General features: G+C 42.7%; 1 protein-coding gene across 3 annotated transcripts in view; it reads right to left on the minus strand.

Annotated features, from left to right (window-relative positions):
• Positions 1–4,926: 4,926 nt before the first annotated feature.
• The window catches only part of spg11 (SPG11 vesicle trafficking associated, spatacsin), a 94,542-nt gene continuing 74,462 nt past the window's right edge, over positions 4,927–25,006 (minus strand). For 2 of the 3 annotated variants that reach the window (XM_020470018.2, XM_020470017.2), the window contains exons 28-40: positions 24,290–24,455; positions 23,513–23,727; positions 19,683–20,415; positions 17,548–17,693; positions 16,920–17,124; positions 16,467–16,604; positions 13,224–13,357; positions 12,915–13,022; positions 10,361–10,529; positions 9,858–9,934; positions 5,755–5,910; positions 5,376–5,527; positions 4,927–5,295 (exon numbers count right to left, since the gene is read on the minus strand). In XM_020470018.2, coding sequence (XP_020325607.1) covers positions 5,112–5,295; positions 5,376–5,527; positions 5,755–5,910; positions 9,858–9,934; positions 10,361–10,529; positions 12,915–13,022; positions 13,224–13,357; positions 16,467–16,604; positions 16,920–17,124; positions 17,548–17,693; positions 19,683–20,415; positions 23,513–23,727; positions 24,290–24,455 — 2,583 coding nt within the window. In that variant the 3' untranslated portion in view covers positions 4,927–5,111. The remainder of the gene's footprint in view (positions 5,296–5,375; positions 5,528–5,754; positions 5,911–9,857; positions 9,935–10,360; positions 10,530–12,914; positions 13,023–13,223; positions 13,358–16,466; positions 16,605–16,919; positions 17,125–17,547; positions 17,694–19,682; positions 20,416–23,512; positions 23,728–24,289; positions 24,456–25,006) is intronic. The other variant, XM_020470019.2, reaches the window with a different exon arrangement.

A 25,006-nucleotide genomic window follows, 5' to 3' on the forward strand; every position in this document is an offset into this window, starting at 1 on the left:
AATCAGAACCATGGATAGCTCTTAAAGTCTCCCCCAGAGATCAGCTTGTAGAACCTCTCTCTCACAGAGAAGATTCTAGAACCTTTGAAGATAGGCCTGGTTCAATCTTCTCCGTACCAGAGGGACCATTTTCCAGATAATCAAACCAAGTGTGTTTGATAATTGGAAGTAGGAGGTATCCAGTTTGTTAGTCTACCCAGCAGCAGCATCCCGCTGGTTGCAAACACAGTTTCATCCTAAAAACTGAAAATTAAAACATGCTTTGAAACACTAGATCACTCTGAACTATAATACAATGTTTGTGGTAGCTACTCTAAAATCAAACAATTAGATGGGGAACAGGTGAAATACTCTCTACTTCTGAGATAGTGGTAGCTCCAGAAGTGTTATACACTAAACAATTAGATGGGGAACAGGTGAAATACTCTACTTCTGAGATAGTGGTAGCTCCAGAAGTGTTATACACTAAACAATTAGATGGGGAACAGGTGAAATACTCTCTACTTCTGAGATAGTGGTAGCTCCAGAAGTGTTATACACTAAACAATTAGATGGGGAACAGGTGAAATACTCTACTTCTGAGATAGTGGTAGCTACTCTAAAATCAAACAATTAGATGGGGAACAGGTGAAATACTCTCTACTTCTGAGATAGTGGTAGCTCCAGAAGTGTTATACACTAATCCAGTATCCAGTAACAAAAAAACAACATCTGGATAGTTACAATCCAAATATAAATACCTTATTTATGTGCAGTTATATACTTAATATATTAAAGGTGCAAATAAATTGGTCAATGTGATTTATAATTCATTAATTTACTGCCATTATTTGTATTCTAGTGAGAATGAGAAATGTCTAGTATGAAAATTTGTGAGACAGAGTCAAGCTGATATTGTACCTACAGCCTTGCTATTGGTTTTGTTGAGTTAATGCACTCAAACACATTGATAGGAACTGCAGAAAAAAAATACAACATGGCTTTGGGGTATTAAAGCAATGTGTGTGATGAAAAAAGACATATGCATGTGGTTAGTGGACATGTGGGTTAATTGATCTTGAGCAGCCAAGATGATCTATAGCGTACTTAATGTATGTTTGAGGTGGTCTCACTTCTATTGCAGGGAAAGAGCCAAGAGCCCTCTGAAACACAAAGAGAAAACAGAATATTTTGCCACAATGCAAGGCTCTTCAACAAATCTGCATAGGAAAGTTCAGGCTTCAGCAATGGCATGCACTGCCACTGACATGTCAAAATGTTACTAAGTAACAGATTAAAAGGTTGGAATGAATTGGTGCCATTGTTGACAACCATATTAATACAAGTGGGATTAATAACGTGGGATCCTTGGGAATGTAAAATGGCTAGGTAAGGGCTATGGTAAGGTTAGGGTTTAGGGTTGGGACGTCTCAATGATCCCATATAGCTTGAACCATAACATAAAATAAGCTCTTCATAGAGCGACAGATCAATACCGAACAAAATGCTCCTTTTATCTCTTCTCCATCTCGGGCTCAAGTTCACTTTTGATTCCCACCAGTCTTCCGTTCAACACATCATCAGGGGAATTTCTAGAAATGTAGAGGTTCTGCAAACGTACACAGATGTATACATACATACTTTGACGACTCAGCACACTGAATTATGCAGTAAGCATTGATGTAATGAGAAAATTAATTCATGAGAAAAACTTAAGTCTGAAATCGGAGCTTATTATCACTAAACCCACAGAATGCAAAGTCATTCATTATTAAAGGAGTAACAAAAAAGGTATTTTCAAATGTGAATACTGATAGCAGCTAATCTATCAGTGCATGTGGCCTAGGGTGGTCTAGCAGTCTAGGCCGCTGCCTCCAGATCACAGACAACGCTGCAGTATGGGTTCAAATCCTCCCCACTGCTAGTTCAGCACACTCTCTCCTCCATCTTTAATCCTATCCAATAAACAAAAAATATGCTAAGTGAAAAAAATCTAGGAGCAACAATGGCTCAGCCGCGAAGTGCTAGGCAAACACAAGCTCGGGACCGCCAAGTGCTGGAGCGCATAAAAATTGTCTGTCCATGGTTGCAACACTCACTACCTGCCTCCGGAAGCATCGTCAGCACAAGAACACACACAAGCCTAAGATCCCCATGCACAATGCCAAGCATCGGCTGGAGCGGTGCAAAGCTCACGCACAATTGGACTGATGAATCTGGAGTGATGAATCTGGAGTGATGCATTGCGCTTCACCATCTGGCAGTCTGACAGAGGAACTATAAAGTTTGTTGGAGGAGGAATAACGGTCTGGGGATGTTTTTCATAGTTCGGGCTAGGGCCTTTTAGTTCCATTGAAATCTTAACGCTATAGCATACAATTACATTGTAGATGATTTTGCGCTTCCAACTTTGTGGCAACAGTTTGGGGAAGGCCCTTTCCTGTTTCATTATGACAATGCCCTCGTGCACAAAGTGAGGTCCATACAGAAATGGTTTGTCGAGATTGGTGTGGAAGAACATGACTGGCCTGAACAGAGCCCTGACCTCAATCCCATTGAACACCTTTGGGATGAACTGGAACGACGATTGCGAGCCAGGCCTAAATCACCCAACATCAGTGTCCGACCTCACTAATGCGCTTGTGGCTGAATGGAAGCAGGTCCCCGCAGCAATGTTCCAGCATCTAGTGGAAAGCATTCCCAGAAGAGTGCAGGCTGTTAGAGCAGCAAAGGCGGGACCAACTCCATTTTAATGCCCATGATTTTGGAAAGAGATGTCTGACAAGCAGGTGTCCACATACCTTTGATCACATAGTGTATGACTTATAAGCACCATAGAGTGGCATCTAGTGAGTATGGCCAGTACTGCAACATCCATCCCCTCTCCTGGTGAATCCTGTAATTATTAATCAAACCAGACAAGGTCATTATCCAACCTTGCAGGATTTGTTGCTGGCGGCCCATTGATTCTAGTAGTTCATCAAAGCCATGCTATCGCAGTGTCTGGAGAGGACACAGCATGTTTATTCATGAGGGGTCTTCCCCTCAGGGACCCAGACCCCAAACACTACAAACAAGGAGAGGAATTAACCCTGTATCACTGGCGGAGATTAGGGCTTCATCCCAAATGGTATCCTGTGGGCCCTGGTCAAGAGTCGTGCACTGTATAGGGAATAGGGTGTCATTTGGAATGCAAACTGGAAAATCCTCTGTGGACGTTGCCGAACACAGTTTGATGACTAACATTAACTGAGTGTACAAAATATTAGGAACACCTGCTCTTTCCATGACATAGAGTGACCAGGTGAATGCTATGCCCCCTTATTGATGTCAATTGTTAAATCAACTTCAATAAGTGTAGATAAAAGGGAGGAGACAGGTTAAAGAAGGATTTTTAACCATTAAGACATGTATTGTGTATGTGTGCCATTCAGAGGGTGAATGGGAAAAATAAAACACTTAAATGCTTTTGAACAACGTATGGTAGTAGGTGCCAGGCGCACCGGTTTGTGTTAAGAACTGCAACACTGCTGGGTTTTTCACGCTCAACAGTTTTCCATGTGTATTAGGAATAGTCCACCTCCCAAAGGACATCCAGCCAACTTGACAACTGTGGGAAGCATTGGAGCCAACCATGGGCCAACATCCCTGTGGAAGGCTTTCAAGTCCAGGCCCCGACGAATTCAGGCTGAAACTGAATATTAGGAAGGTGTTCTTAATGTTTTATACACTCAGTGTACATCCCTTGATACATCCCAGATATATCGTGATATGCTTTATAAGGGCACCAAAGAGAGTCAGAGGGAATCATGGTCATTGAAAGTGACAATCTGCATTTCAGTGCGTTCTTCCCAAGTCTACGATTTGTGTACGAAAGGCTGCGAAGAAATAGTAGTTCATCATATTAGAGCTGTAGCTGTGGCTACTAGTGAAGTGGAGCAGAGCATTCTGGGTGATCTCCAGCTCAGAGTCAGCGAAAAACAAAGCTACGGGTGTGTTCGTAAATTGCCTCCAGTGTCTCAGTGTGCACTCTGGGCCAGAGATCACGCTGGACGCTCTGGCCAAGGAGTAGGGCTGATCCGAGCATTCTGACCTCTCAACCGCATTCAAGCAACTAAGCTAACTGGCTAAAGTTGGCTAGTTTGCTAGCTATTTCCAGAAATAAATGAGAGAACACCTCACTCGTACCATTTCAAGTTCATGCAGTTGTGGCATTGCACTGAAGATGGCAGTGCTTTGCTTTATAGTACATGTGCAGCAGCACGCTTTTGGTCTCTAATTATTGTACATGTTGTATACCGCTGCATAGTCTTGAATAGCATCAAGATGTTATAGCCATGTTGTTACATTCTTATTGTTTAGTATAGTGAATTGGAGATTGTCTTCAGTTTATATCTATGATTCACTATAGTGTCTTTTTTTCCCCCTTGTATTTTCAGACCACACACACAACCAAGTTGGTTAACACTCAAGCTGTCAATCAAGCCATTAACATCCTACACTGTGCTGTGCTTTGCCCTATACTATGTGAATCCTCATCTTTATTAAACCCACCACAACTGTAATCCACTTTACTGTCATCTGTGCCCCGATCAGCACCTGAGAGTGAACACATTAAGCAATACCAAACCTAAGAATATACAGTCCACCAAGTCCTCCACTTAGGGTTGCACCTTTCCGGTATCTTTCGTAAAATTCCCAGGTTTTCCAGAAATTCTGGTTAAAAGATTATTGTGGGGAAAAAAAATGAAAATCCTGAATACTCCAGCATTCCCAGGAATTTTGGGAATGTTACTATAATTTTGCAACCCTAAACTTATTACAATTGAGGATATTTTTACTTTGTCTACCTCGTTTAGGTAGACGGGTAGACATCACAACAACAGCTATAATAACAGCATCCTGTGTATGACCACACAATCGTGTTTAAGTAAAGACAGACGTCTGTAGCTTCAACCAGGGCGAGATTTATTCAGTTAGTCAGTGATTTTGCAAGAAATAATAAAGAAATAATAAAACATTATTTCGTGAAACTATTCATCTCCATGAAAGATGTTATAGAAAAGAGTTTGTAAAAAATTCCACATGCATATTTGGAGGTATTTGACAGGGGCAGTGCTGTTTCGAATCCGCTACCTAGTACCTAGCCTGTCGTTTAGGTAACTGCTTGTTTTGGAGTCCTGAAGTAACATGTTGGCCACGTCGAAGAACTTGTGTTCATACGCAAGCTTGTAGTAGGTGTAAACGTCATCACAGTGTTGCAATAGTCTCTTCAGGTTCTGGCCCGCACTGCTCGGAGGCGTGTTGTGAGTCAATCTGAAAAGGTAGGACCAGACCAATGATTAATACCAGCAAGAAGATATTCCCTCCTAATTCTGGAAATCATCTGAAATTACTTTTGGGATATGTCTTCAAACAGGCAGGCGGGGAGTGGCCGGTGAAGTCGGAACTCCTCTAGGTAAGCAAAGTCTCCACTGAGGATGACCTTCTGGTAGAGCACCTCCGCCCAGTCTGGACTGTAGTCGTAGGCCTCCGACAACACAAAAGCCTAGAGACACGAGAAACAACCCAGTTTAAAATAATAGCTTAAAAGAAGCTTAGCTACATCTCATTATGACATACTACTGGGAATCTATCTACATTTCAGTACATCCTTCCCAAGTCTAGGATTGGGATAATAGATTTTTCCTCCCACTATTACAATAGCGCCGGTACCACAAGTCTAGCATTTGGATAACTGATTTAGCATACCACGGTTACATTTAGTGCCATTACCTGGTAACAGCGGGGCAGTGCCACTATGGCACCAAGGAGATCTGATTGGCGCAGGTTGATGACACGTTGGTCTTGACCGTGGTTCAGGAAGTGGAGCTGGAGTGTGGTCAGCTTTGCCATTTTGACACAACGTGCTGCCTGGCGTACACACGAGTCCTGAGGGAGAACACACACGCACATGCATATATACGTGCACGTGTCCACACAAGTTTTTTTAATCTCCACTGCAAAGCTATTACTCACGTTCAATTAACACTAGAAAGACCCAGATAATAATGACGCAAAACGAATTTAAATGCTTTTATTACTCTGCTATTTCTTAAGTGATCCTTGACTTTTCCTAAATAAGTCTATCTAAAAATTCTAACAACGACAGTGTGTTATATCACAAATAGAACTGGAGTCACTTTACCCATACGTATATGTACATCGCTAACTCAATTACCTTGTATACCTGCACATCAACTCGGTACTAGTACTCCCTGTATATAGCCATGTTATTTTTTACTCGTTATTGTTATTCATTATTCACTGTGTATTTATTCCTCCTGTCACTATTTCTATTTGATTTTTTTGATCTTAAACTCTGCATTGTTGGAAAAGGAACCGTGAGTAAGCAATTCACTGTTAGTCTACACCGGTTTTCATATGACAAAAAACATTTGATTTGAGTTATAACCAGTTTTAGGCGGACATATCATTTTTTAAAATGGCTTTCCCGACTGTTGAAGGTGCCATGACCAGTTGATAATCACCCCGATAATTGCCTCAAAACTGAACCTAAACTATACCGAAACAATTCTTATTATTATATATATTTTTCATATAACATGAAATAAATTAAGTAAAGTAAAAGGGGGAGAATGGGAGAGTTTATGAGCGAGGGGAAGCGAACGATGCACAAAAAACAAGCCTGGTAGGCACCATGAACAAAGCGAGACGGGAGCTCCCTCCCTCTGCCCAAAATATGGAACCCACACAGGTCCAAACCTCATGTTCAAAAGTTATTGGAATGTCTACCCTTGTAGGGTGGCCAAAATTAAGGTGACTAAATCAATGGAGCCCAGAGAAAAAAAAGTTGTCAAAATAATTAAAATTGCACAGCATCGCGTCAGCTAGGCTGGATGACGTGAGAGAACGATTGCTACCTCACAGGTTCACATTTCCCGTTGAAATCGTCATCTTTCTACTCGAATCCGCAGGACATAAAACAATATGTTTTGGGACAGTATTTTCACATTTTAGTATAAGCTTTTCTAATTAATGAGAAATTCCTGTTTAGAAGATTTTCTCACAAAAACAAGCGTCTCTCTGTGAAATGTCAACTGAACGTACCGCAATCTTTTTTTATTTTCAAAGCCTTTCACAATTAATTCAGCTTGTGCCATGCCAATTTAGCTTTTGCCACTCGTCGAAACAACTTTGAAGATGACCACCACAGCATGTGCAATCCTCAAAAGTTGCTGCGAGTAAGCTGCACCGCTCGTCAACAGAATGTGTAGGTAGGTAGGAAATCAGTGTAGGTGTAGGTAGGAAATCCAACTATTTGGACTTACTGTTAGTTTGGCCCTGTCCGGGGGTGTCCTCGGATGGGGCCACAGTGTCTCCTGACCCCTCCTGTCTCAGCCTCCAGTATTTATGCTGCAGTAGTTTATGTGTCGGTGGGCTATGGTCAGTTTGTTATATCTGGAGTACTTCTCCTGTCCTATCCGGTGTCCTGTGTGAATTTAAGTATGCTCTCTCTAATTCTCTCCTTCTCCCGGAGGACCTGAGCCCTAGGACCATGCCTCAGGACTACCTGACATCATGACTCCTTGCTGTCCCCAGTCCACCTGGCCGTGCTGCTGCTCCAGTTTCAACTGTTCTGCCTGTGATTATTATTATTATTTGACCATGCTGGTGATTTATGAACATTTGAACATCTTGGCCATGTTCTGTTATAATCTCCACCCGGCACAGCCAGAAGAGGACTGGCCACCCCACATCGCCTGGTTTCGCTCTAGGTTCCTTCCTAGGTTTTGGCCTTTCTAGGGAGTTTTTCCTAGCCACCGTGATTCTACACCTGCATTGCTTGCTGTTTGGGGTTTTAGGCTGGGTTTCTGTACAGCACTTTGAGATATCAGCTGATGTTTGAAGGGCTATATAAATAAATGTGATTTGATTTGTTAATGAAATGTTAGTGAAAGACCCCACTGAACGGCGTAGAACATGAATCATCATATTTGTCTTGGTCAAATGTATTTTATAACATAAAGAAGTGACATTTCATCACCAAAGCCTGTTTTCACCCACTCTGTAGATTGGGTGGTAGTAGAGCCATTAGTGCTTTTTCAGTTCAGTTTTGGCACAATTTTTTTTTTTAATACCACGGTTTTCAATTAATATTAAATGCATTATGAATAATTACATCAAAATGATTAGAGCTTTTTAATAGAAATTCCAAAGCCAAAAATAGTGGACATTCAACTGTCAAAACATTGAAAATATTCCATTGGCTCTTTCAGGTCCAAATAAAAAAATAGGAAATAATAAAATATTGCAATTCTGTAGACTATCATTTTTAATTCCTTAGTCATCTTCTCATCTCTGCTCAGGCAGTCGCAGCCAGACAGTCAGACAACCATCTAACGTTATCTCTGTTCTCCTCACACTGTACTGTCTTCGCTCAGTACTAGTGGGTGGACACCCGACACACAGTGGATTCAGAAAGTATTCTGACCCCTTACCTTTTTCCACATTTTGTTACCGTACAGCCATATTCTAAAGTTGATTCAATTATTATTTTTCCTCATCAATCTACACCCCATAATGTGAAAGCTAAAACAGTAAGAATTGTTATTTATTTACAAGGCCCATTGCTATGAGACTCGAAGTTGAGCTCAGGTGCATTCTGTTTCCATTGATCATCCTTGATGTTTCTACAACTTGATTGGAGTCCGCCTGTGGTAAATTCAATTGATTGGACTTGATTTGGAAAGGCACACACCTGTCTATATTAGAGGTTGACCCGATTAATCAGGGCCGATTTCAAGTTTTCATATCAATTGGTAATCGGTATTTTTGGACACCGATTTGTTTTGTATACCTTTATTTAACTAGGCAAGTCAGTTAAGAACACATTCTTATTTACAATGACGGCCTAGGAACGGTGGGTTAACTGCCTTGTTCAGGGGCAGAACGACAGATTTTTACCTTGTCAGCTCGGGGATTCGTTTTTGCAACCTTCCGGTTACTAGTGCAACATTCCAACCACCTGCCTTACATTGCACAACATGAGGAGCCTGAGTGGCAGGCTGACTACCTGTTACGTGAGGGCAGCAAGAAGCCAAGGTAAGTTGCTAGCTAGCATTAAACTTATCTTATAAAAAACAATCAATCTTAACATAATCACTAGTTAACTACACACTAAGACTCTCTGGTCTGATGAAACCAAGATTGAACTCTTTGGCCTGAATGCCAAGCTTCACGTCTGGAGGAATCCTGGCACAATCCCTATGGTGAAGCATGGTAGTGGCAGCATCATGCTGTGGGGATGTTTTTCTGAAAATAGCTGTGCAGTGACGCTCCCCATCCAACTTAACAGAGCTTGACAGGATCTGCAGAGAAGAATGGGAGAAACTCCCAAAATACAGGTGTGCCAAGCTTCTAGCGTCATACCCAAGACTCGTGGCTGTAATCGCTGCCTAAGGTGCTTCCATTTTTTTTAAATCATACATTTTTAAAAATCAAACATTTTTAAATACTGTTTTTGCTTTGTCATTATGGGATATTGTGTGTGTAGATTCATGGCAAAACAAAAATGTAATCCATTTTAGAACAAGGCTGTTCTAAAATGTTGAAAAGTTCCGTTAACATAAAATAATGAAATGTTACGTTCTTTAAAAATATATATTTTCGTATTCTAATGTTAGGTAAGACCTTCATAATCACAAACAAATGATAACTTTTCGGATAGTATATATTAAATCGACTTATTAGACTGTTCGAATGTTGATGTCCAAAACATGTGTCATTGGCACAAAGGGGGCTCCAAGGAGACCTTTCTAGTATTAACAAACACTAAACAGAGGACCTGTGTTTGATAGTTGGAGGGATAACAATACCTTAGAATAGCTCTCTGCAGCATCCTTCAGGAGAGTAAGAACCTTTATCAAGGCACTTCTGAGTTCAGGGGTCACTGCTGTTATGGGATGAGCAGGGAGTGAGTGAAAAACGCTGGGACCAAATGACTCATACACAGGCTACATTCAGGTGCAAATAAAGTTAAAACAACAGAAAAACTTCACAACAGTCTATTTTAAGAAGTTGCCCTCCATACAACAGGAAAGATAATACACTATTGAAAAACACATCCCTTGACACCAGGGTTGGGGTCAGTTCAGTTTTTTGACATTCAATTCATAAAATGAAAATTGTCTACTGTTTTCTATGAGGACGTTTCAATTCATGAATTGAATTTCAATTCACTTGCAGAATTGAAAACTGAATTGACCTCAGCCACTATACCATGTTCTTTATATGAGTCACAAAAATGTAATATGTCTGACTTCATACTGCAACTGTAGTGATCCTCATACTATAAATTGTAGGCCTTGTCATAGCTCACCCCAAGGCTGGGACTCGATCAGTTTGAGTTGGGTGCGGGCGGCTCCCTCGTGGTTCTCTCCTATCTCCCTGCACATGCTGAAGCACAGGGCCACCATGTTGTACTTCTCACTGTCCCCCGGCAAACACCGCTTGATGTAGTCCAGCAGGGCCGTCTTCAGCCGGAAGTTCTGCAACACACACACACACCGTTTAGATACTAGCGTACTATACAGTGGGGCAAAAAAGTATTTAGTCAGCCACCAATTGTGCAAGTTCTCCCACTTAAAAAGATGAGAGAGGCCTGTAATTTTCATCATAGGTACACTTCAACTATGACAGACAAAATGAGAAAAAAAAATCCAGAAAATCACATTGTAGGATTTGTAATGAATGTATTAGCAAATTATGGTGGAAAATACATATTTGGTCACCTACAAACAAGCAAGAATTCTGGCTCTCACAGACCTGTAACTTCTTCTTTAAGAGGCTCCTCTGTCCTTTACTCGTTACCTGTATTAATGGAACCTGTTTGAACTTGTTATCAGTATAAAAGACCTGTCCACAATCTCAAACAGTCACACTCCAAACTCCACTATGGCCAAGACCAAAGAGCTGTCAAAGGACACCAGAAACAAAATTGTAGACCTGCACCAGGCTGGGAAGACTGAATCTGCAATAGGTAAGCAGCTTGGTTTGAAGAAATCAACTGTGGGAGCAATTATTAGGAAATGGAAGACATACAAGACCACTGATAATCTCCCTCGATCTGGGGGTCCACGCAAGATCTCACCCTGTGGGGTCAAAATGATCACAAGAACGGTGAGCAAAAATCCCAGAACCATACGGGGGGACCTAATGAATGACCTGCAGAGAGCTGGGACCAAAGTAACAAAGCCTACCATCAGCAAGGGCATTGAAGATGAAACGTGGCTGGGTCTTGCAGCATGACAATGATCCCAAACACACCGCCCGGGCATGAAGGAGTGGCTTTGTAAGAAGCATTTCAAGGTCCTGGAGTGGCCTAGCCAGTGTCCAGATCTCAACCCCATAGAAAAACTTTGGAGGGAGTTGAAAGTCCGTGTTGCCCAGCAACAGCCCCAAAACATCACTGCTCTAGAGGAGATCTGCATGGAGGAATGGGCCAAAATACCAGCAACAGTGTGTGAAAACCTTGAGAAGACTTACAGAAAACATTTGACCTCTGTCATTGCCAACAAAGGGTATATAACAAAGTATTGAGATAAACTTTGTTATTGACCAAATAGTTATTTTCCACCATAATTTGCAAATAAATTCATAAAAAATCCTACAATGTAATTTCAGGATTTGTTTTTCTCATTTTGTCTGTCATATTTGAATTGTACCTATGATGAAAATTACAGGCCTCTCTCATCTTTTTAAGTGTGTTTGGGAGCACAATGAGTGGCTGACTAAATACTTTTTAGCCCCACTGTACGTATAAACAAGTGCACTACAAAACACAAACTTTAATACCCCTTTCACATTACTGAACTGACCCAAGCAGAGCTGTACTGGGCTGGCTTGGTTATGCATCCAACAGTTGCAAACTTTAATACCCCTTTCACATTACTGAACTGACCCAAGCAGAGCTGTACTGGGCTGGCTTGGTTATGCATCCAACAGTTGCAAACTTTAATACCCCTTTCACATTACTGAACTGACCCAAGCAGAGCTGTACTGGGCTGGCTTGGTTATGCATCCAACAGTTGCAAACTTTAATACCCCTTTCACATTACTGAACTGACCCAAGCAGAGCTGTACTGGGCTGGCTTGGTTATGCATCCAACAGTTGCAAACTTTAATACCCCTTTCACATTACTGAACTGACCCAAGCAGAGCTGTACTGGGCTGGCTTGGTTATGCATCCAACAGTTGCAAACTTTAATACCCCTTTCACATTACTGAACTCACCCAAGCAGAGCTGTACTGGGCTGGCTTGGTTATGCATCCAACAGTTGCAAACTTTAATACCCCTTTCACAATACTGAACTGACCCAAGCAGAGCTGTACTGGGCTGGCTTGGTTATGCATCCAACAGTTGCAAACTTTAATACCCCTTTCACATTACTGAACTGACCCAAGCAGAGCTGTACTGGGCTGGCTTGGTTATGCATCCAACAGTTGCAAACTTTAATACCCCGTTCACATTACTGAACTGACCCAAGCAGAGCTGTACTGGGCTGGCTTGGTTATGCATCCAACAGTTGCTGGAGCTGTGCTGGAAAGGACAATGTGAAAGTAAAATATCCTTTCCTATTGTTCTAATTCTGCTACTCCGAGACACTCCTACACATCTAAAGCATGGTGTTCTCAGAAAACAGCATGTACACAACCCCTGTGATATATATATTTCCTGTCTCAACTAAAATACAATGACTAGATGCCTCTCTCTGTCTGGCAGGTCTGTTGTGTCTCTGTGGGTGTTCTGTCAGACCTCAAAGGAAACTGTTTTGGGAAGAGCGATCTCTATCTGTGTTTACACAAACACAGTGTGCAGTTTCTGCGTTTGTGTGTGTGAGAGAGAGACAGATCTGTGTGTGTGTGCCTCTTACAGACTCTACTTTTTTCCTGAGCAGCATCTCGAAGCGGTGGTTCTGGTTGAGCAGGTCGAAGATGTAGGTCATGTCATTGTATCTGCCGATGCCAGTTAGGAGACGCACCTGAAGGGGTGAGCACACACACACGCACGCACAGAGAAAAGAGACAAACCACCATGCTTACAGTACATTCATTCGGAGCAATTCGTTTACAGTGAAATCTCACCAGGGAATCCATTGCAAAGCCTGCAACATATATTACGACGTGATTACGATACAATGACTGGGAAGGAGGCCCATGTGTGACCAGGCAGAGGGATTTACCAGCAGGCCGTAGTGTTCGCTGTGGGCCAGGTGTGCGTGGCTGAGGTGGCGGGCAGCCTGCAGTACCCTCACTATGCCCTCCATGTTACAGGTCAGACTGAAGCAGTCGTGGGCCAGGATCAACAGCTCCACCGCTATACAACAAGAGGGAGGAGTTAGATATTATGCATCCTTATACATGATATTATCCACCAGTACACTACAACGCATTAAACTGTAAATGAATTAGTAACTGGTTGGCATGACTCATTTCCATTGGTAGCTCTTTACATACGGTTCGAAATAGCAGATTTTGGATACTGATAAGCGCCTAAATGGTAACGCAGTGGCTGTACAGTAACATGCTACACATGACGTCAGAGCTCAAGGTCTCAATATAGTTTTTTACTGACAGCGATACTGAACTTGACCACTGCACGCGACAAGATGTTGCCCCCATCCCTCCCACTACTTGGGAAACTTTTGCAAACATTTGTTGTCTGAGAAATGCTGTAAATAAAGAAGACTATGTATTTTGAAAGATGAGAAGTTGAGGATTATAACAAATTCCACTTTGATGTCTTACATACAAGCAAGCCAAACACCCGAAAGTCCAAATGTGCACTGAACGTTTCCATTTAAAAAAAACTTGTCATTTACAGTGTCAACATTTATGATCACTACTGTATAGTTACAAGATGACATGACGTCATCCCCTGGGTTGATCTGAACTGAATAATGTTTGTCGTATTGTGAAGAAATTTGAATGCACCTGAATGCACTCGTGACTATTATAATTATGATCGGCTTCTCCGAATTTCCTTGCGAAAGCCTAACACTGTAAGACCATATTTTGTAACGTAGCTAACCATGCTGGCAATAGAGCGCGCTTATAAATGACGCCCACCCGACCAGGTTGCGATTGATTATGGAATGCGGACATTTTGGAATGTGTAAACAACAGTAATTGTGAGAAGGTGGGGACGCAGGGCTGTGTTCCAAAGAAAACAACTACAAGTGTGCTCGCTCTAGTTCCTCAACGGCACAGCTAGGAGAGCTCAAAACATTACCTTATAGTTGAAGACTTTTCTTTGAGTCACAAAAGTGCATTGAAATTACAGTTTAAGTTTACATACACTGAGGTTGGATTCATTAAAACTAGTTTTTCAACCACTCCACAAATTCATTGCTAACAAACTGTAGTTTTGGCAAGTCGGTTAGAACATCTACTCTGTGCATGACAAGTAATTTTTCCAACAATTGTTTACAGACAGATTATTTTACTTATAATTCACTGTATCACAATTCCAGTGGGTCAGAAGTTTAAATACACTAAATTGACTGTGCCTTTAAACAGCTTGGGAAATTCCAGAAAATGACATCATGGCTTTAGAAGCTTCTGATAGGCTATCATTTGAGTTAATTGAAGGTGTACCTGTGGATGTATTTCATGGCCTACCTTCAAACTCAGTGCCTGTTTGCTTGACATCATGGGAAAATGAAAAGAAATCAGCCAAGACCCCAGAAAAAAATTGTAGACCTCCATAAATCTGGTTCATCCTTGGGAGCAATTTCCAAACGCCTGAAGTTACCACGTTCATCTGTACAAACAATAGTACGCAAGTATAAACACCATGGGACCACGCAGCCGTCATACTGCTCAGGAAGGAGACACATTCCATTTCCTAGAGATGAACGTACTTTGGTGTGAAAAGTGCAAATCAATCCCAGAACAACAGCAAAGGACCTTGTGAAAATGCTTGAGGAAACAGGTACAACATTTTTTATATCCATAGTAAAACGAGTCCTATATCGACATAACCTGAAAGGCTGCTCAGCAAGGAAGCCACTGCTCCAAAACCGCCATAAAAAAGCCAGACTACGATTTGCAACTGCACATGGGGACAAAGATGGTACTTTTTGGAGAAATGTCCTCTGGTCTGATGAAACAAAAATATGACTGTTTGGCCATAATGACCATTGTTATGTTTGAAGGAAAAAGGGAGGCTTGCAAGCCGAAGATCACCATTCCAACCGTGAATCAAGGGGTGGCAGCATCATGTTGTGGGGGTTATTTGCTGCAGGAGGGACTGGTTCACTTCACAAAATAGATGGCATCACGAGGCAGGAAAATAATTTGCATATATTGAAGCAACATCTCAAGACATCAGTCAGGAAGTTAAAGCTTGGTCGCAAATGGGTCTTCCAAATGGACAATGACCCCAAGCATACTTCCAAAGTTGTGGCAAAATGGTTTAAGGACAACAAAGTCAAGGTATTAGAGTGGCCATCACAAAGCCCTGACCTCAATCCCATAGAAAATGTGTGGGCAGAACTGAAAAAGCGTGTGCGAGCAAGGAGGCCTACAAACCTGACTCGGTTACACCAGCTCTGTCAGGAGGAATGGGCCAAAATTCACCCAACTTTTTGTGGGAAGCTTGTGGAAGGTGACCCAAAATGTTTGACCCATGTTCAACAATTTAAAGGCAATGCTACCAAATATGAATTGAGTGTATGTAAAATTCTTACCCACTGGGAATGTGATGAAAGAAATAAAAGCTGAAATAAATCACTCTACACTATTATTCTGACATTTCACATTCTTCAAATAAAGTGGTGATCATAACTGACCTAAAACAGGGAATTTTTACTAGGATTAAATGTCAGGAATTGTGAAAAACTGAGTTTAAATGTATTTGGCTAAGGTGTATGTAAACTTCCGACTTCAACTGTACGTAGGAACTGTGCACACTTAGTTTTTTTTGTCTTATGTGGCACCTACCACAAAATGTCCCGTGAATATTCTTATGTTACTGAATGTATCCAGAGTATTTTCAGATTTTGTTCCCAACAAATGCGGTGAAAAGTACAGTAAATGTAAAATGCACATAAAATCAACAGTGTTACGTTTGGATTCAGTCAGTGTCAGAATAACTGTTGTGTCCTCACTTTTAGTCTAATAATTTTCCCATAATCTCCAAACTGTTCCCTTTTGATTGCTACCATGGTTATGCAGATGCTTTTCATATTTCTTCTGTAAGAAACATTTAAATGTAGCCCTAACCATATAGGCCAATTCCCACTAGTGCAAGGGGTTTTAAAGAACTATGGCTTGACTAGCTAAATAGAGTGGAATAAATCCATGATAATACTATATTACCATTGTTTACCATGTTTGATCTGCTTCGTGTTTTTATTTTTGCCATGGAAAAAAAATATTGCGATACTGGTATCGTCACAGCCCTAGTATTGAGTATATCTTACTGCAGCCGAGCTCTCCCAGTGGCACAGTGGGGATGTGGTCCAGCAGTTTGATGCCCACCAGGTTGGGGTCCCCACACAGCTTGGCCAGCTGCAAGAAGGACTCTCTCCCTTCCTCTGGACTGAACATCTGCTTCTCTGCTGTGAACACACACCAATCACTACAGTCGTTGTGTCTGACTCAGAGTTTAATAAGACGGTAATAAAGTCCAATAGCAAGGATAGCGCAGGAGGTGCATATTAAAGCTTTGTAACCAATTATCTGAGCTCTTAGCTACGATTATACATTTCCTGTAACCTTAGGACTAAAAATGAATACGTCTGACTGTAGTAGGTAATAGAACCACAACATATTTAATATACGAGTAGGGATTTAAAAAGTATGCAAAAAATCTTCTAGAGGGACAATTAGTTGCATTTAAGTAGCCATATCAATCAATCCATCATTCCTCTCACCAGTCTCTCCATCCTGTGCAGAGGCCAACAGGCCCTGGACCACGGCGGTGGATACAAGCTGGGCCACGGTGTCAGGCTGCAGGCCCTGCACACTGATGAAGGCCTGGGCCTTCTTATAGCGCTCCGGCTGCTGGGACAGTAGCACCTTACACAGCACCGCCTGAGGCTCCTCAGCTGAGATCTCACTGTATGAACACTGCAGCTCCTAGGTAGCGGTATCAAAGGGTCAAAGGTTACCATGATCAAGGTTATGTCCATTGGGCACCAAATGGAAGAACTGATTGAAATAGGGAGCAAATGCCTGCACTTGTACAATAAGAAAAGCACATTTTCATTTTACGTTTTAAAACATCTTCCTTTGTCTGCCCTAATGAACACGACCAAGTTCAACTCATAACGACATGTAGAAATGGAATACACTAGATAGTGATATCCCTGATCCTGTATATTAAAATCTAGGGTATTAATAGAGTACATTATAAAAAAATACTACACAACAACAATGCTCTCATGAACACACAGCAATGTACATAACTTCAATTCACTTCACAAAAATAGGCTCAGTCTGTTGTTTAGGTCTGAAAAGGCAGCAACTTCGATGTTAAGGTCGGAAAAGATAGGGGAGTACCTTGGAGAGCTCGTAGAGACTCAGGACCTGCTTGCAGTAGCTCTTTCCGCGGCGACATTCGTCCACCAGCATCTGGAGCTGAGTCACTGTTTGATCCTCTGGGGAGGGCACCATCACAAAGGAGGACAGGCTGCTAAAACTAGTTGCTGGAGTGGGGTCATTCACAGAGAAACAGATGGACAGCGTTCAAAGAGGGGATATGTCAATAATGCAAAAGGCCAGACAGAGGGAGGTCCAAAAGTGTTTTGACGGTTACACATTTGTTGTCGTTTTGTCTCTGTACTCCAGCACTTTGGATTTGAAATAATACAATGACTATGAGGTTAAAGTGCTGACTGTCAGCGTTAATTTCAGGGTATGTAAAAAATTAAAATAAAAGGTTTACCCCCTTTGTCTCCCCAATTTCATGATTACGATCTTGTCTCATTGCTGCAACTCCCCAACGGGCTCGGGAGAGGCGAAGGTCGAGTCACGCGTCCTCTGAAACATGACCCGCCAAACCATGCTTCTTAACACCCGCTCGCTTAACCTGGAAGCTGCACCATTGTGTTGGAGGAAACACCGTTCAACTGACGACCAAAGTCAGCCCGCAAGCACCCGGCCCGCCATAAGGAGTCGCTAGAGCCAAGTAAAGCCCCCCCGGCCAAGCCATCCCCAAACCTGGATGACGCTGGGCCAATTGTGCGCCGCCCTATGGGACTCCCGGTCAAGGCCGGTTGTGACACAGCCCGTGATCGAACCCTCTGCAACACAGCGATGCAGACCAATTTGAGGGCATTTTAATCCATATCAGTTGAACAGTTTAGAAATTACAGATGCATTTGCAGTTTGATGTATTCATAAACATATTCATAAACGTTGATGTATTCATTGCATGCTAGGAATATGGTACCAAATGCTAAACTTTTGACTACTTTAATAGACAATGAATCGTTCTCTAAAATGGTGGGACTATGTACAAAAAGTGCTGTAATTTCTTAACGGTTCACCCGAGCTATCAGTCTGCACTTTAACCTCACTGTCATTGTATCAATGTGCTGGAGTACAGAGCCAAAATAACCAACAAACTATCATTGTCCAAATACTTTTGTACCTCACTATAAACTATGTAGGCGTTGTGACTGTTACTGACAATATTTGAATTGTTGTTTGGGTGTATGTGAGTGTCATTTTGATTCTTCAGAGGGTTGATTGGATGTGTCTGAGTGTTTTTTTAACTTGTGACCTCTGCACATGAAGATTGGGATATGTTTCGGGTAGCCTCAGAGTAACATCGACGAATACACGACACGGTGACTGAGTTCATCAGGAAGTGTATAGGAGATTAAACCTGTTAAGAACTACCAAAACCAGAAACTGTGGATAGGCGGCAGCATTAGCGCAAAACTGAAAGCGCGAACCACCACATTTAATCATGGCAAAGTGACTGGGAATATGGCCAAATACAAACAGTGTCGTTATTCCCTCCGTAAGGCAATCACAAGCAAAACGTCAGTACAGAGCCAAAGTGGAGTCGCAATTGAACGGCTCCGACATGAGGCGTATGTGGCAGGGTCAACAGACAATCACGGACTACAAAAGGGAAAACCAGCCACGTCGCCCCTGGGTGGTGAAGGTGGGGCCGAGAGACTGAAAAACAGCTTCTATCTCAAGGCCATCAGACTGTTAAATAGCCATCACTTGCCAGCTTCCACCCGGTTTAGCAACCCTGCACCTTAGAGGCTGCTGCCCTACATATGTAGACTTGGAATCACTGGCCACTTTAATAATGGAACACTAGTCACTTCAATAATGTTTAAATAATGTCTACATACTGCTTCACTCATCTCATATGTATATACTGTATTCTATTCTACAGTATTTTAGTCTATGCCACTCCGACATTGCTCAATCTAATATTTATATATTTCTTAATTCCATTATTTTACTTTTAGATTAGTGTGTATTGTTGTGAATTGTTAGATACTACTGCACTGATGGGGATAGCAACACAAGAATTAAGCTACACCCACAATAATATCTGCTAAATATGTGTAGGTGACCGATTTTATTTTATTCTGAACAAGTCTGACATGCGCCAAACAGTAGTTTATTGTTGTATCTAGTAGGTTAACTGAGGGTCGTGTGGAGCTTACAGCTGGGAATGCTCTTCTTGGGCAGGCCCTCAAAGGTGAGCATGTCCTGCAGGCCAGCCTGGAGCTCGCCTGAGGCCAGGCCTCGGCAGTGCAGCACTACCCACATGTCCCGGGAGCAGAAGGAGAAGTAGCGGCACACACGGCTCGCTTCGTGGATACACCCTTCGTCCAACAGCTGCCCCACCAGGATAGCCAGAGCACCCTGCTCCTCCGACCCAGTCTTCTCCCCACCCTCTTCCTCAGGGGAGAAGCTGGGCAGGCCGTCCAAGCTTAGGTACCTGGGCTCGTTGAGCACTGCCATCTTGGAGAAGGAGAACTCCCTGATCAGGGCCTCGTAGGAGTTTTCCTCGGGGGCTATGGTGGGCGCCGGGAGGGCGAACATGCTCTCCTTCTCCATGGCGGTGAGCAGGACTTGCTGGCGCACTCGGCTTGTCCACAGCTGCTTCTCCAGGTCCTCGAGACGTGCCAGGGGAGCTTGGGCGAGCCAGGACAGCCAGTAGCCGGCCAGGCTGAGGAGAAGGCACCTCTCCTGGACACACAGCAGCTCTGTCCCGGCCACGGAGCCCCGGGGAGGCTCAGAGGCACCTGCCTGGGCCAGGAAGAACTCCGAGGCTGCCCCAGGACCAGTGCTGTTAGTCCTGAACTGCTCGTGGCATTTTCTCCAGAAGGACACCCGGGTCTCCCTCCTCTCCCAGTGCCGCTTGGCCTTCAGGGCACCGAGGTCTTGGAGTAACTTTACCAGAAGAGGGATATCAGAAGGAGCGTCAAGCCACAATGCTACCGTCTCAAAACATGAATCATGCACTGTGCCTTCAGAAAGTATTCATACCCCTTGACTTATACCACATTTTGATGTGTAACAGCCTGAATTCAAAAAGGAAAATCTGTTTTCTCTCACCCATCTACACACAATACCCCACATTGATAGTGTTTTTAGAAATGTTTGCAAATTTATCGATAATGAAATACAGAAATATCTCATTTACAGTGCCTTTGTAAAGTATTCAGACCCCTTGACTTTTTCCACATTTTGTTACGTTACAGCCTTGTTCTACAATGGATTAAATGAATTTGTTTCCTCATCAAATCTACACACAATATCCCATCATGACATAGCAAAAACAGGTTTTTCAAAATGATATTAATAATAAAAAACTGGAATAAGTATTCAGACACTTTGCTATGAGACTCGAAATTGAGATCAGGTGCATCCTGTTTCCATTGATCGTCCTTGTGATGTTTCTACAACTTGATTGGAGTCCACCTATGGTAAATTCAATTGATTGGACATGATTGGGAAAAGCACTCACTTGTCTATATAAGATCCCACAGTTGACAGTGCATGTCAGAGCAAAAAGCAAGCCATGAGGTCGAAGGAATTGTCTGTAGAGATCTGACACAGGATTGTGTCGAGTCACAGATCTGGGTGAGGGTACGAACACATTTCTGCAGCATTGAAGGTCGCCAAGAACACAGTGGCCTCCATCATTCTTAAATGGAAGAAGTTTGGAACAACCAAGAGTCTTCCTAGAGCTGGCCTCCCGGCTAAACTGAGCAATTCGGGGAGAAGGGCCTTGGTCAGGGAGGTGACAAAGAACCTGATGGTCACTCTGATAGAGCTTCAGAGTTCCTAAGTGTGGGGATGGGAGAACCTTCCAGAAGGACAACCATCTCTTCAGCACTCCACCAATCAGGGCTTTATGGTAGAGTGGCCAGACAGAAGCTACCCCTCAGTAAAATACACATGACAGCCCGCTGGGAGTTTGCCAAAAGGCACCTAAAGACACTCAGACCATGAGAAACAAGATTCTCTGGTCTGATGAAACCAAGATTGAACTCTTTGGCCTGAATGCCAAGCGTCACACCTGAAGGAAACCTGGCACCATTCCTACTGTAAAGAATGGTGATGGCAGCATCATGCTGTGGGGTTGTTTTTCAGTGGCAAGGCCTGGGAGACTAGTCAGGATCGAGGGAAAGATGAACAGAGCAAAGTACAGAGAGATCCTTGATGAAAACCTGCTCCAGAGCACTCAGGACCACAGACTGGGGCAAAGGTTCACCTTCCAACCAGACAATTACCCTAAGCATACAGCCAAGACAAGGCAGGAGTGGCTTCGGAACAAGTCTCTGAATGTCCTTGAGTGGCCCAGCCAGAGCCCGGACATGAACACGATTGAACATCTCTGAAGAGACCTGAATATAACTATGCAGGGACACTCCCCATCCAACCTGACAGAGCTTGAGAGGATCTGCAGAGAAGAATGGGAGAAACTCCCCAAATGCAGGTGTGCCAAGCTTGTAGCATCATACCCAAAAAGACTCAAGGTTGTAATCGCTGCCAAACGTGCTTCAAAAAAGTACTGAGTAAAGGGCCCGGATACTTATGTAAATGTGATATTTTCGTTTTGATTTTTAATACATTTTCAAAAAATAATTGTGTGTAGATTGATGATGGAAAAAAACGATTTAATCCATTTTAGAATAAGGCCATAACAAAATGTGGAAAAAGTCAAGGGGTCTGAATACTTTCTGAATGCACCGTACATAAGTATTCACACCCCTGAGTCAACACTTTGCTGAAGCACCTATAGCAGCGATTACAGCTGTGAGTCTTTCTGAGTAAATCTCTAAGAGCTTTCCACACCTGGATTATGCAACATTTGTCAACTACTTTCAAAATTATTAAAGCTCCGTCAAATTGGCCACTCAGGAACATTCACTGTCTTCTTGGTAAGGAACTCTAGTGTAGATTTTGCCTTGTGTTTTAGGTTATTGTCCTGCTGAAAAGTCAATTAATCTCTCAGTGTCTGGTGGAAAGCAGACTGAACCAGGTTTTCCTCTAGGATTTTGCCTGTGCTTAGCTCCATTCCACTTCTTCTTTTATCCTGAAAAACTCACCAGTCCTTAATGATTACAAGCATACCCATACCATGATGCAGCCACCATATACATTTCGTTAATATAGAGAGTGGTACTCAGTAATGTGTTGTACTTGCCTCAAACATAACACTTTGTATTCATTCAAAAAGTACATTTATTTGAGAAACTATAAAGTTGTTGATCCTATAACAGCCATTAAACTCAGTAACTGTTTAAGTCACCATTGGCCTCATGGTCAAATCCCTGAGTGATTTCCTTCCTCCCCGGCAACTGAGTAAGGAAGGACGCCTGTATCTTTGTAGTGACTGGGTGTATTAATACACCATCCAAAGTGTAATTAATAACTTCACCATGCTCAAAGGGATATTCACCATTTTTTTTACCCATCTACCAGTAAGTGTCCTTCATTGCGAGGCACTGGAAAACATCCCTGGTCTTTGTGGTTGAATCTGTGGTTGAAATTCACTGCTTGACTGAGGGACTTTACAAATAATTGTATGTGTGGGGTACAGAGATGAGGTAGCCATTAAAAAATAACACTAAACACTTATTTCACACAGAATGCAACTTATGTGACTTGTTAAGTCAATTTTTACTCTTGAACTTATTAAGACTTGCCAAAACAAACGGTTTGAATACTTATTGACTCAAGACATTTCAGCTTTTCATTTTTAATTAACTTAAAACACAATTCCACTTAGACATTATGGGGTATTGTGTGTAGGTCAGTGACAAAAACATCTAAATGTAATCCATTTTAAATGCAGGCTGTAACACAACAAAATGTGGAACAAGTCAAGGGATGTGAATACTTTCTGAAGGCACTGTAGAGTTTAGACCAAATCAACTTACATTGAATATACCAAAGGTATAGGGCAGTGAGAGTTGAGTTTACACTGAACAGGCTGCACATGATCTAGTTGATGAGCATTGAGGACCCACGAGCTCACCTCGTTGATGACCAGGCTGTCAATGGGCAGCCCTGCCAGCTCGGCCACCTGGCGGGCCTTGTGGAACAGCCCGCTGTCTTGCAGCTTCTCCAACATGTTCTGGCACTCTCCCTGCAGGATGCCAGGGGAATAGCTCTCAAGCAGCCTGGGAGAGAGAGACACCGAGGTGTCCTGGAGAACCTGGCTGAGGAAGCTGAGCTTCTTGAAGTCCGGGCCTGCTCACAGAGAAAGAGACCGATGCATACATAGAAGCAAAGACTGGTCAAGTCCACGAGTCAACCAGAACATCCTGTTTACAGTATTGCATTCTCAATACCTCACGCAAGCAGAAGACAGTGATTAACAAGCACAGATACGGACTCAAACATGAAGTGCCCGAGTCCGACAATAAGCTACAAAAAAAATAAGACAGTTTTCTCAACACCTCACACAAGTGGAAGACAGTGATTTAAATCCATGATGAAAAGGCGTTCTGCCTGCTCTCATCAACCATACCTGGAGGGTTCCGTGGTAATCACACGGGAAAAATGTCTGTCTTCATAGTTTTAGTTTATGTTAAGCGACACTTTGTTTGCACAGTTTTATGAAGAGAAGTCAGGCTTAACAATAAACACAGAGATTGTTGCTCTGGATATAATGCAACACTATTGACCAAACTCTTATGGACGTTATTTAGGTCAAGTCTCACTTAATTGACAGCTAACTAGCTTAAATATGATGATCCAACACAACAGCTGAAGACTCGGTGTTACTACAGTGTTAACACTGGGGTCTCACCGTTAGACTTGAGCAGGCGCTCCATGTCTGCGAGCAGCTGCAGTAGTCTGCGCAGCTCGTATTGTGTGGAGCACTGTTGCATCATGGTCAACAGGAGGACTGAGGCCTGGCACTCCACCCACTGGAGAGGGATGCCCGCTGGCGCATGAGCACCACTGCTCCTCAGCTGTCAGAGAGAAAGAGAGAGAGAGGATAAGGGAAAGATGAAAGAATAAAGAGAATTGAGATTGGCCTACATGCAACACACACATACCTCATAGGAAGTATGGCTGTATAACCTCTCGCGTACAGAGAACACATCAAACACTCATGCTAGAAAGTCTTCCTCTCCTCATTTCTTCCATTAACTACAATAGAGGATAATGAAAGGTAACAGAAATGAGGTCATGTACCTTTCACAAGGACAGGAGATCACAGTGAATACAGGAATTAAATAAATAAATAACATCAAAGTTAACTATGGTCATCGAGAGGGAGGACTTGGTGAGAGTACAGCCTCGAAAGATTGCGCGCAACAATGTGAATTGGGATGGTGACCATCTCAAAACACGCAGCAAAAGACGGCAAGAGGCCAGGCCCCGAACACAAGATTACAGCCAAGGTCACCGCTTTGAGGTATGAGTGCTGTTGTGCTTGACACACTCGATAAATTGGCCCTGGCCTTGTGGCTTGGCTGGCATGTGTGGCACCAAATTCATCCCTCTAATGACATCTCCA

This window comes from Oncorhynchus kisutch, linkage group LG22, assembly GCF_002021735.2.
Source record: "Oncorhynchus kisutch isolate 150728-3 linkage group LG22, Okis_V2, whole genome shotgun sequence".
NCBI classification, from domain to species: domain Eukaryota; kingdom Metazoa; phylum Chordata; class Actinopteri; order Salmoniformes; family Salmonidae; genus Oncorhynchus; species Oncorhynchus kisutch.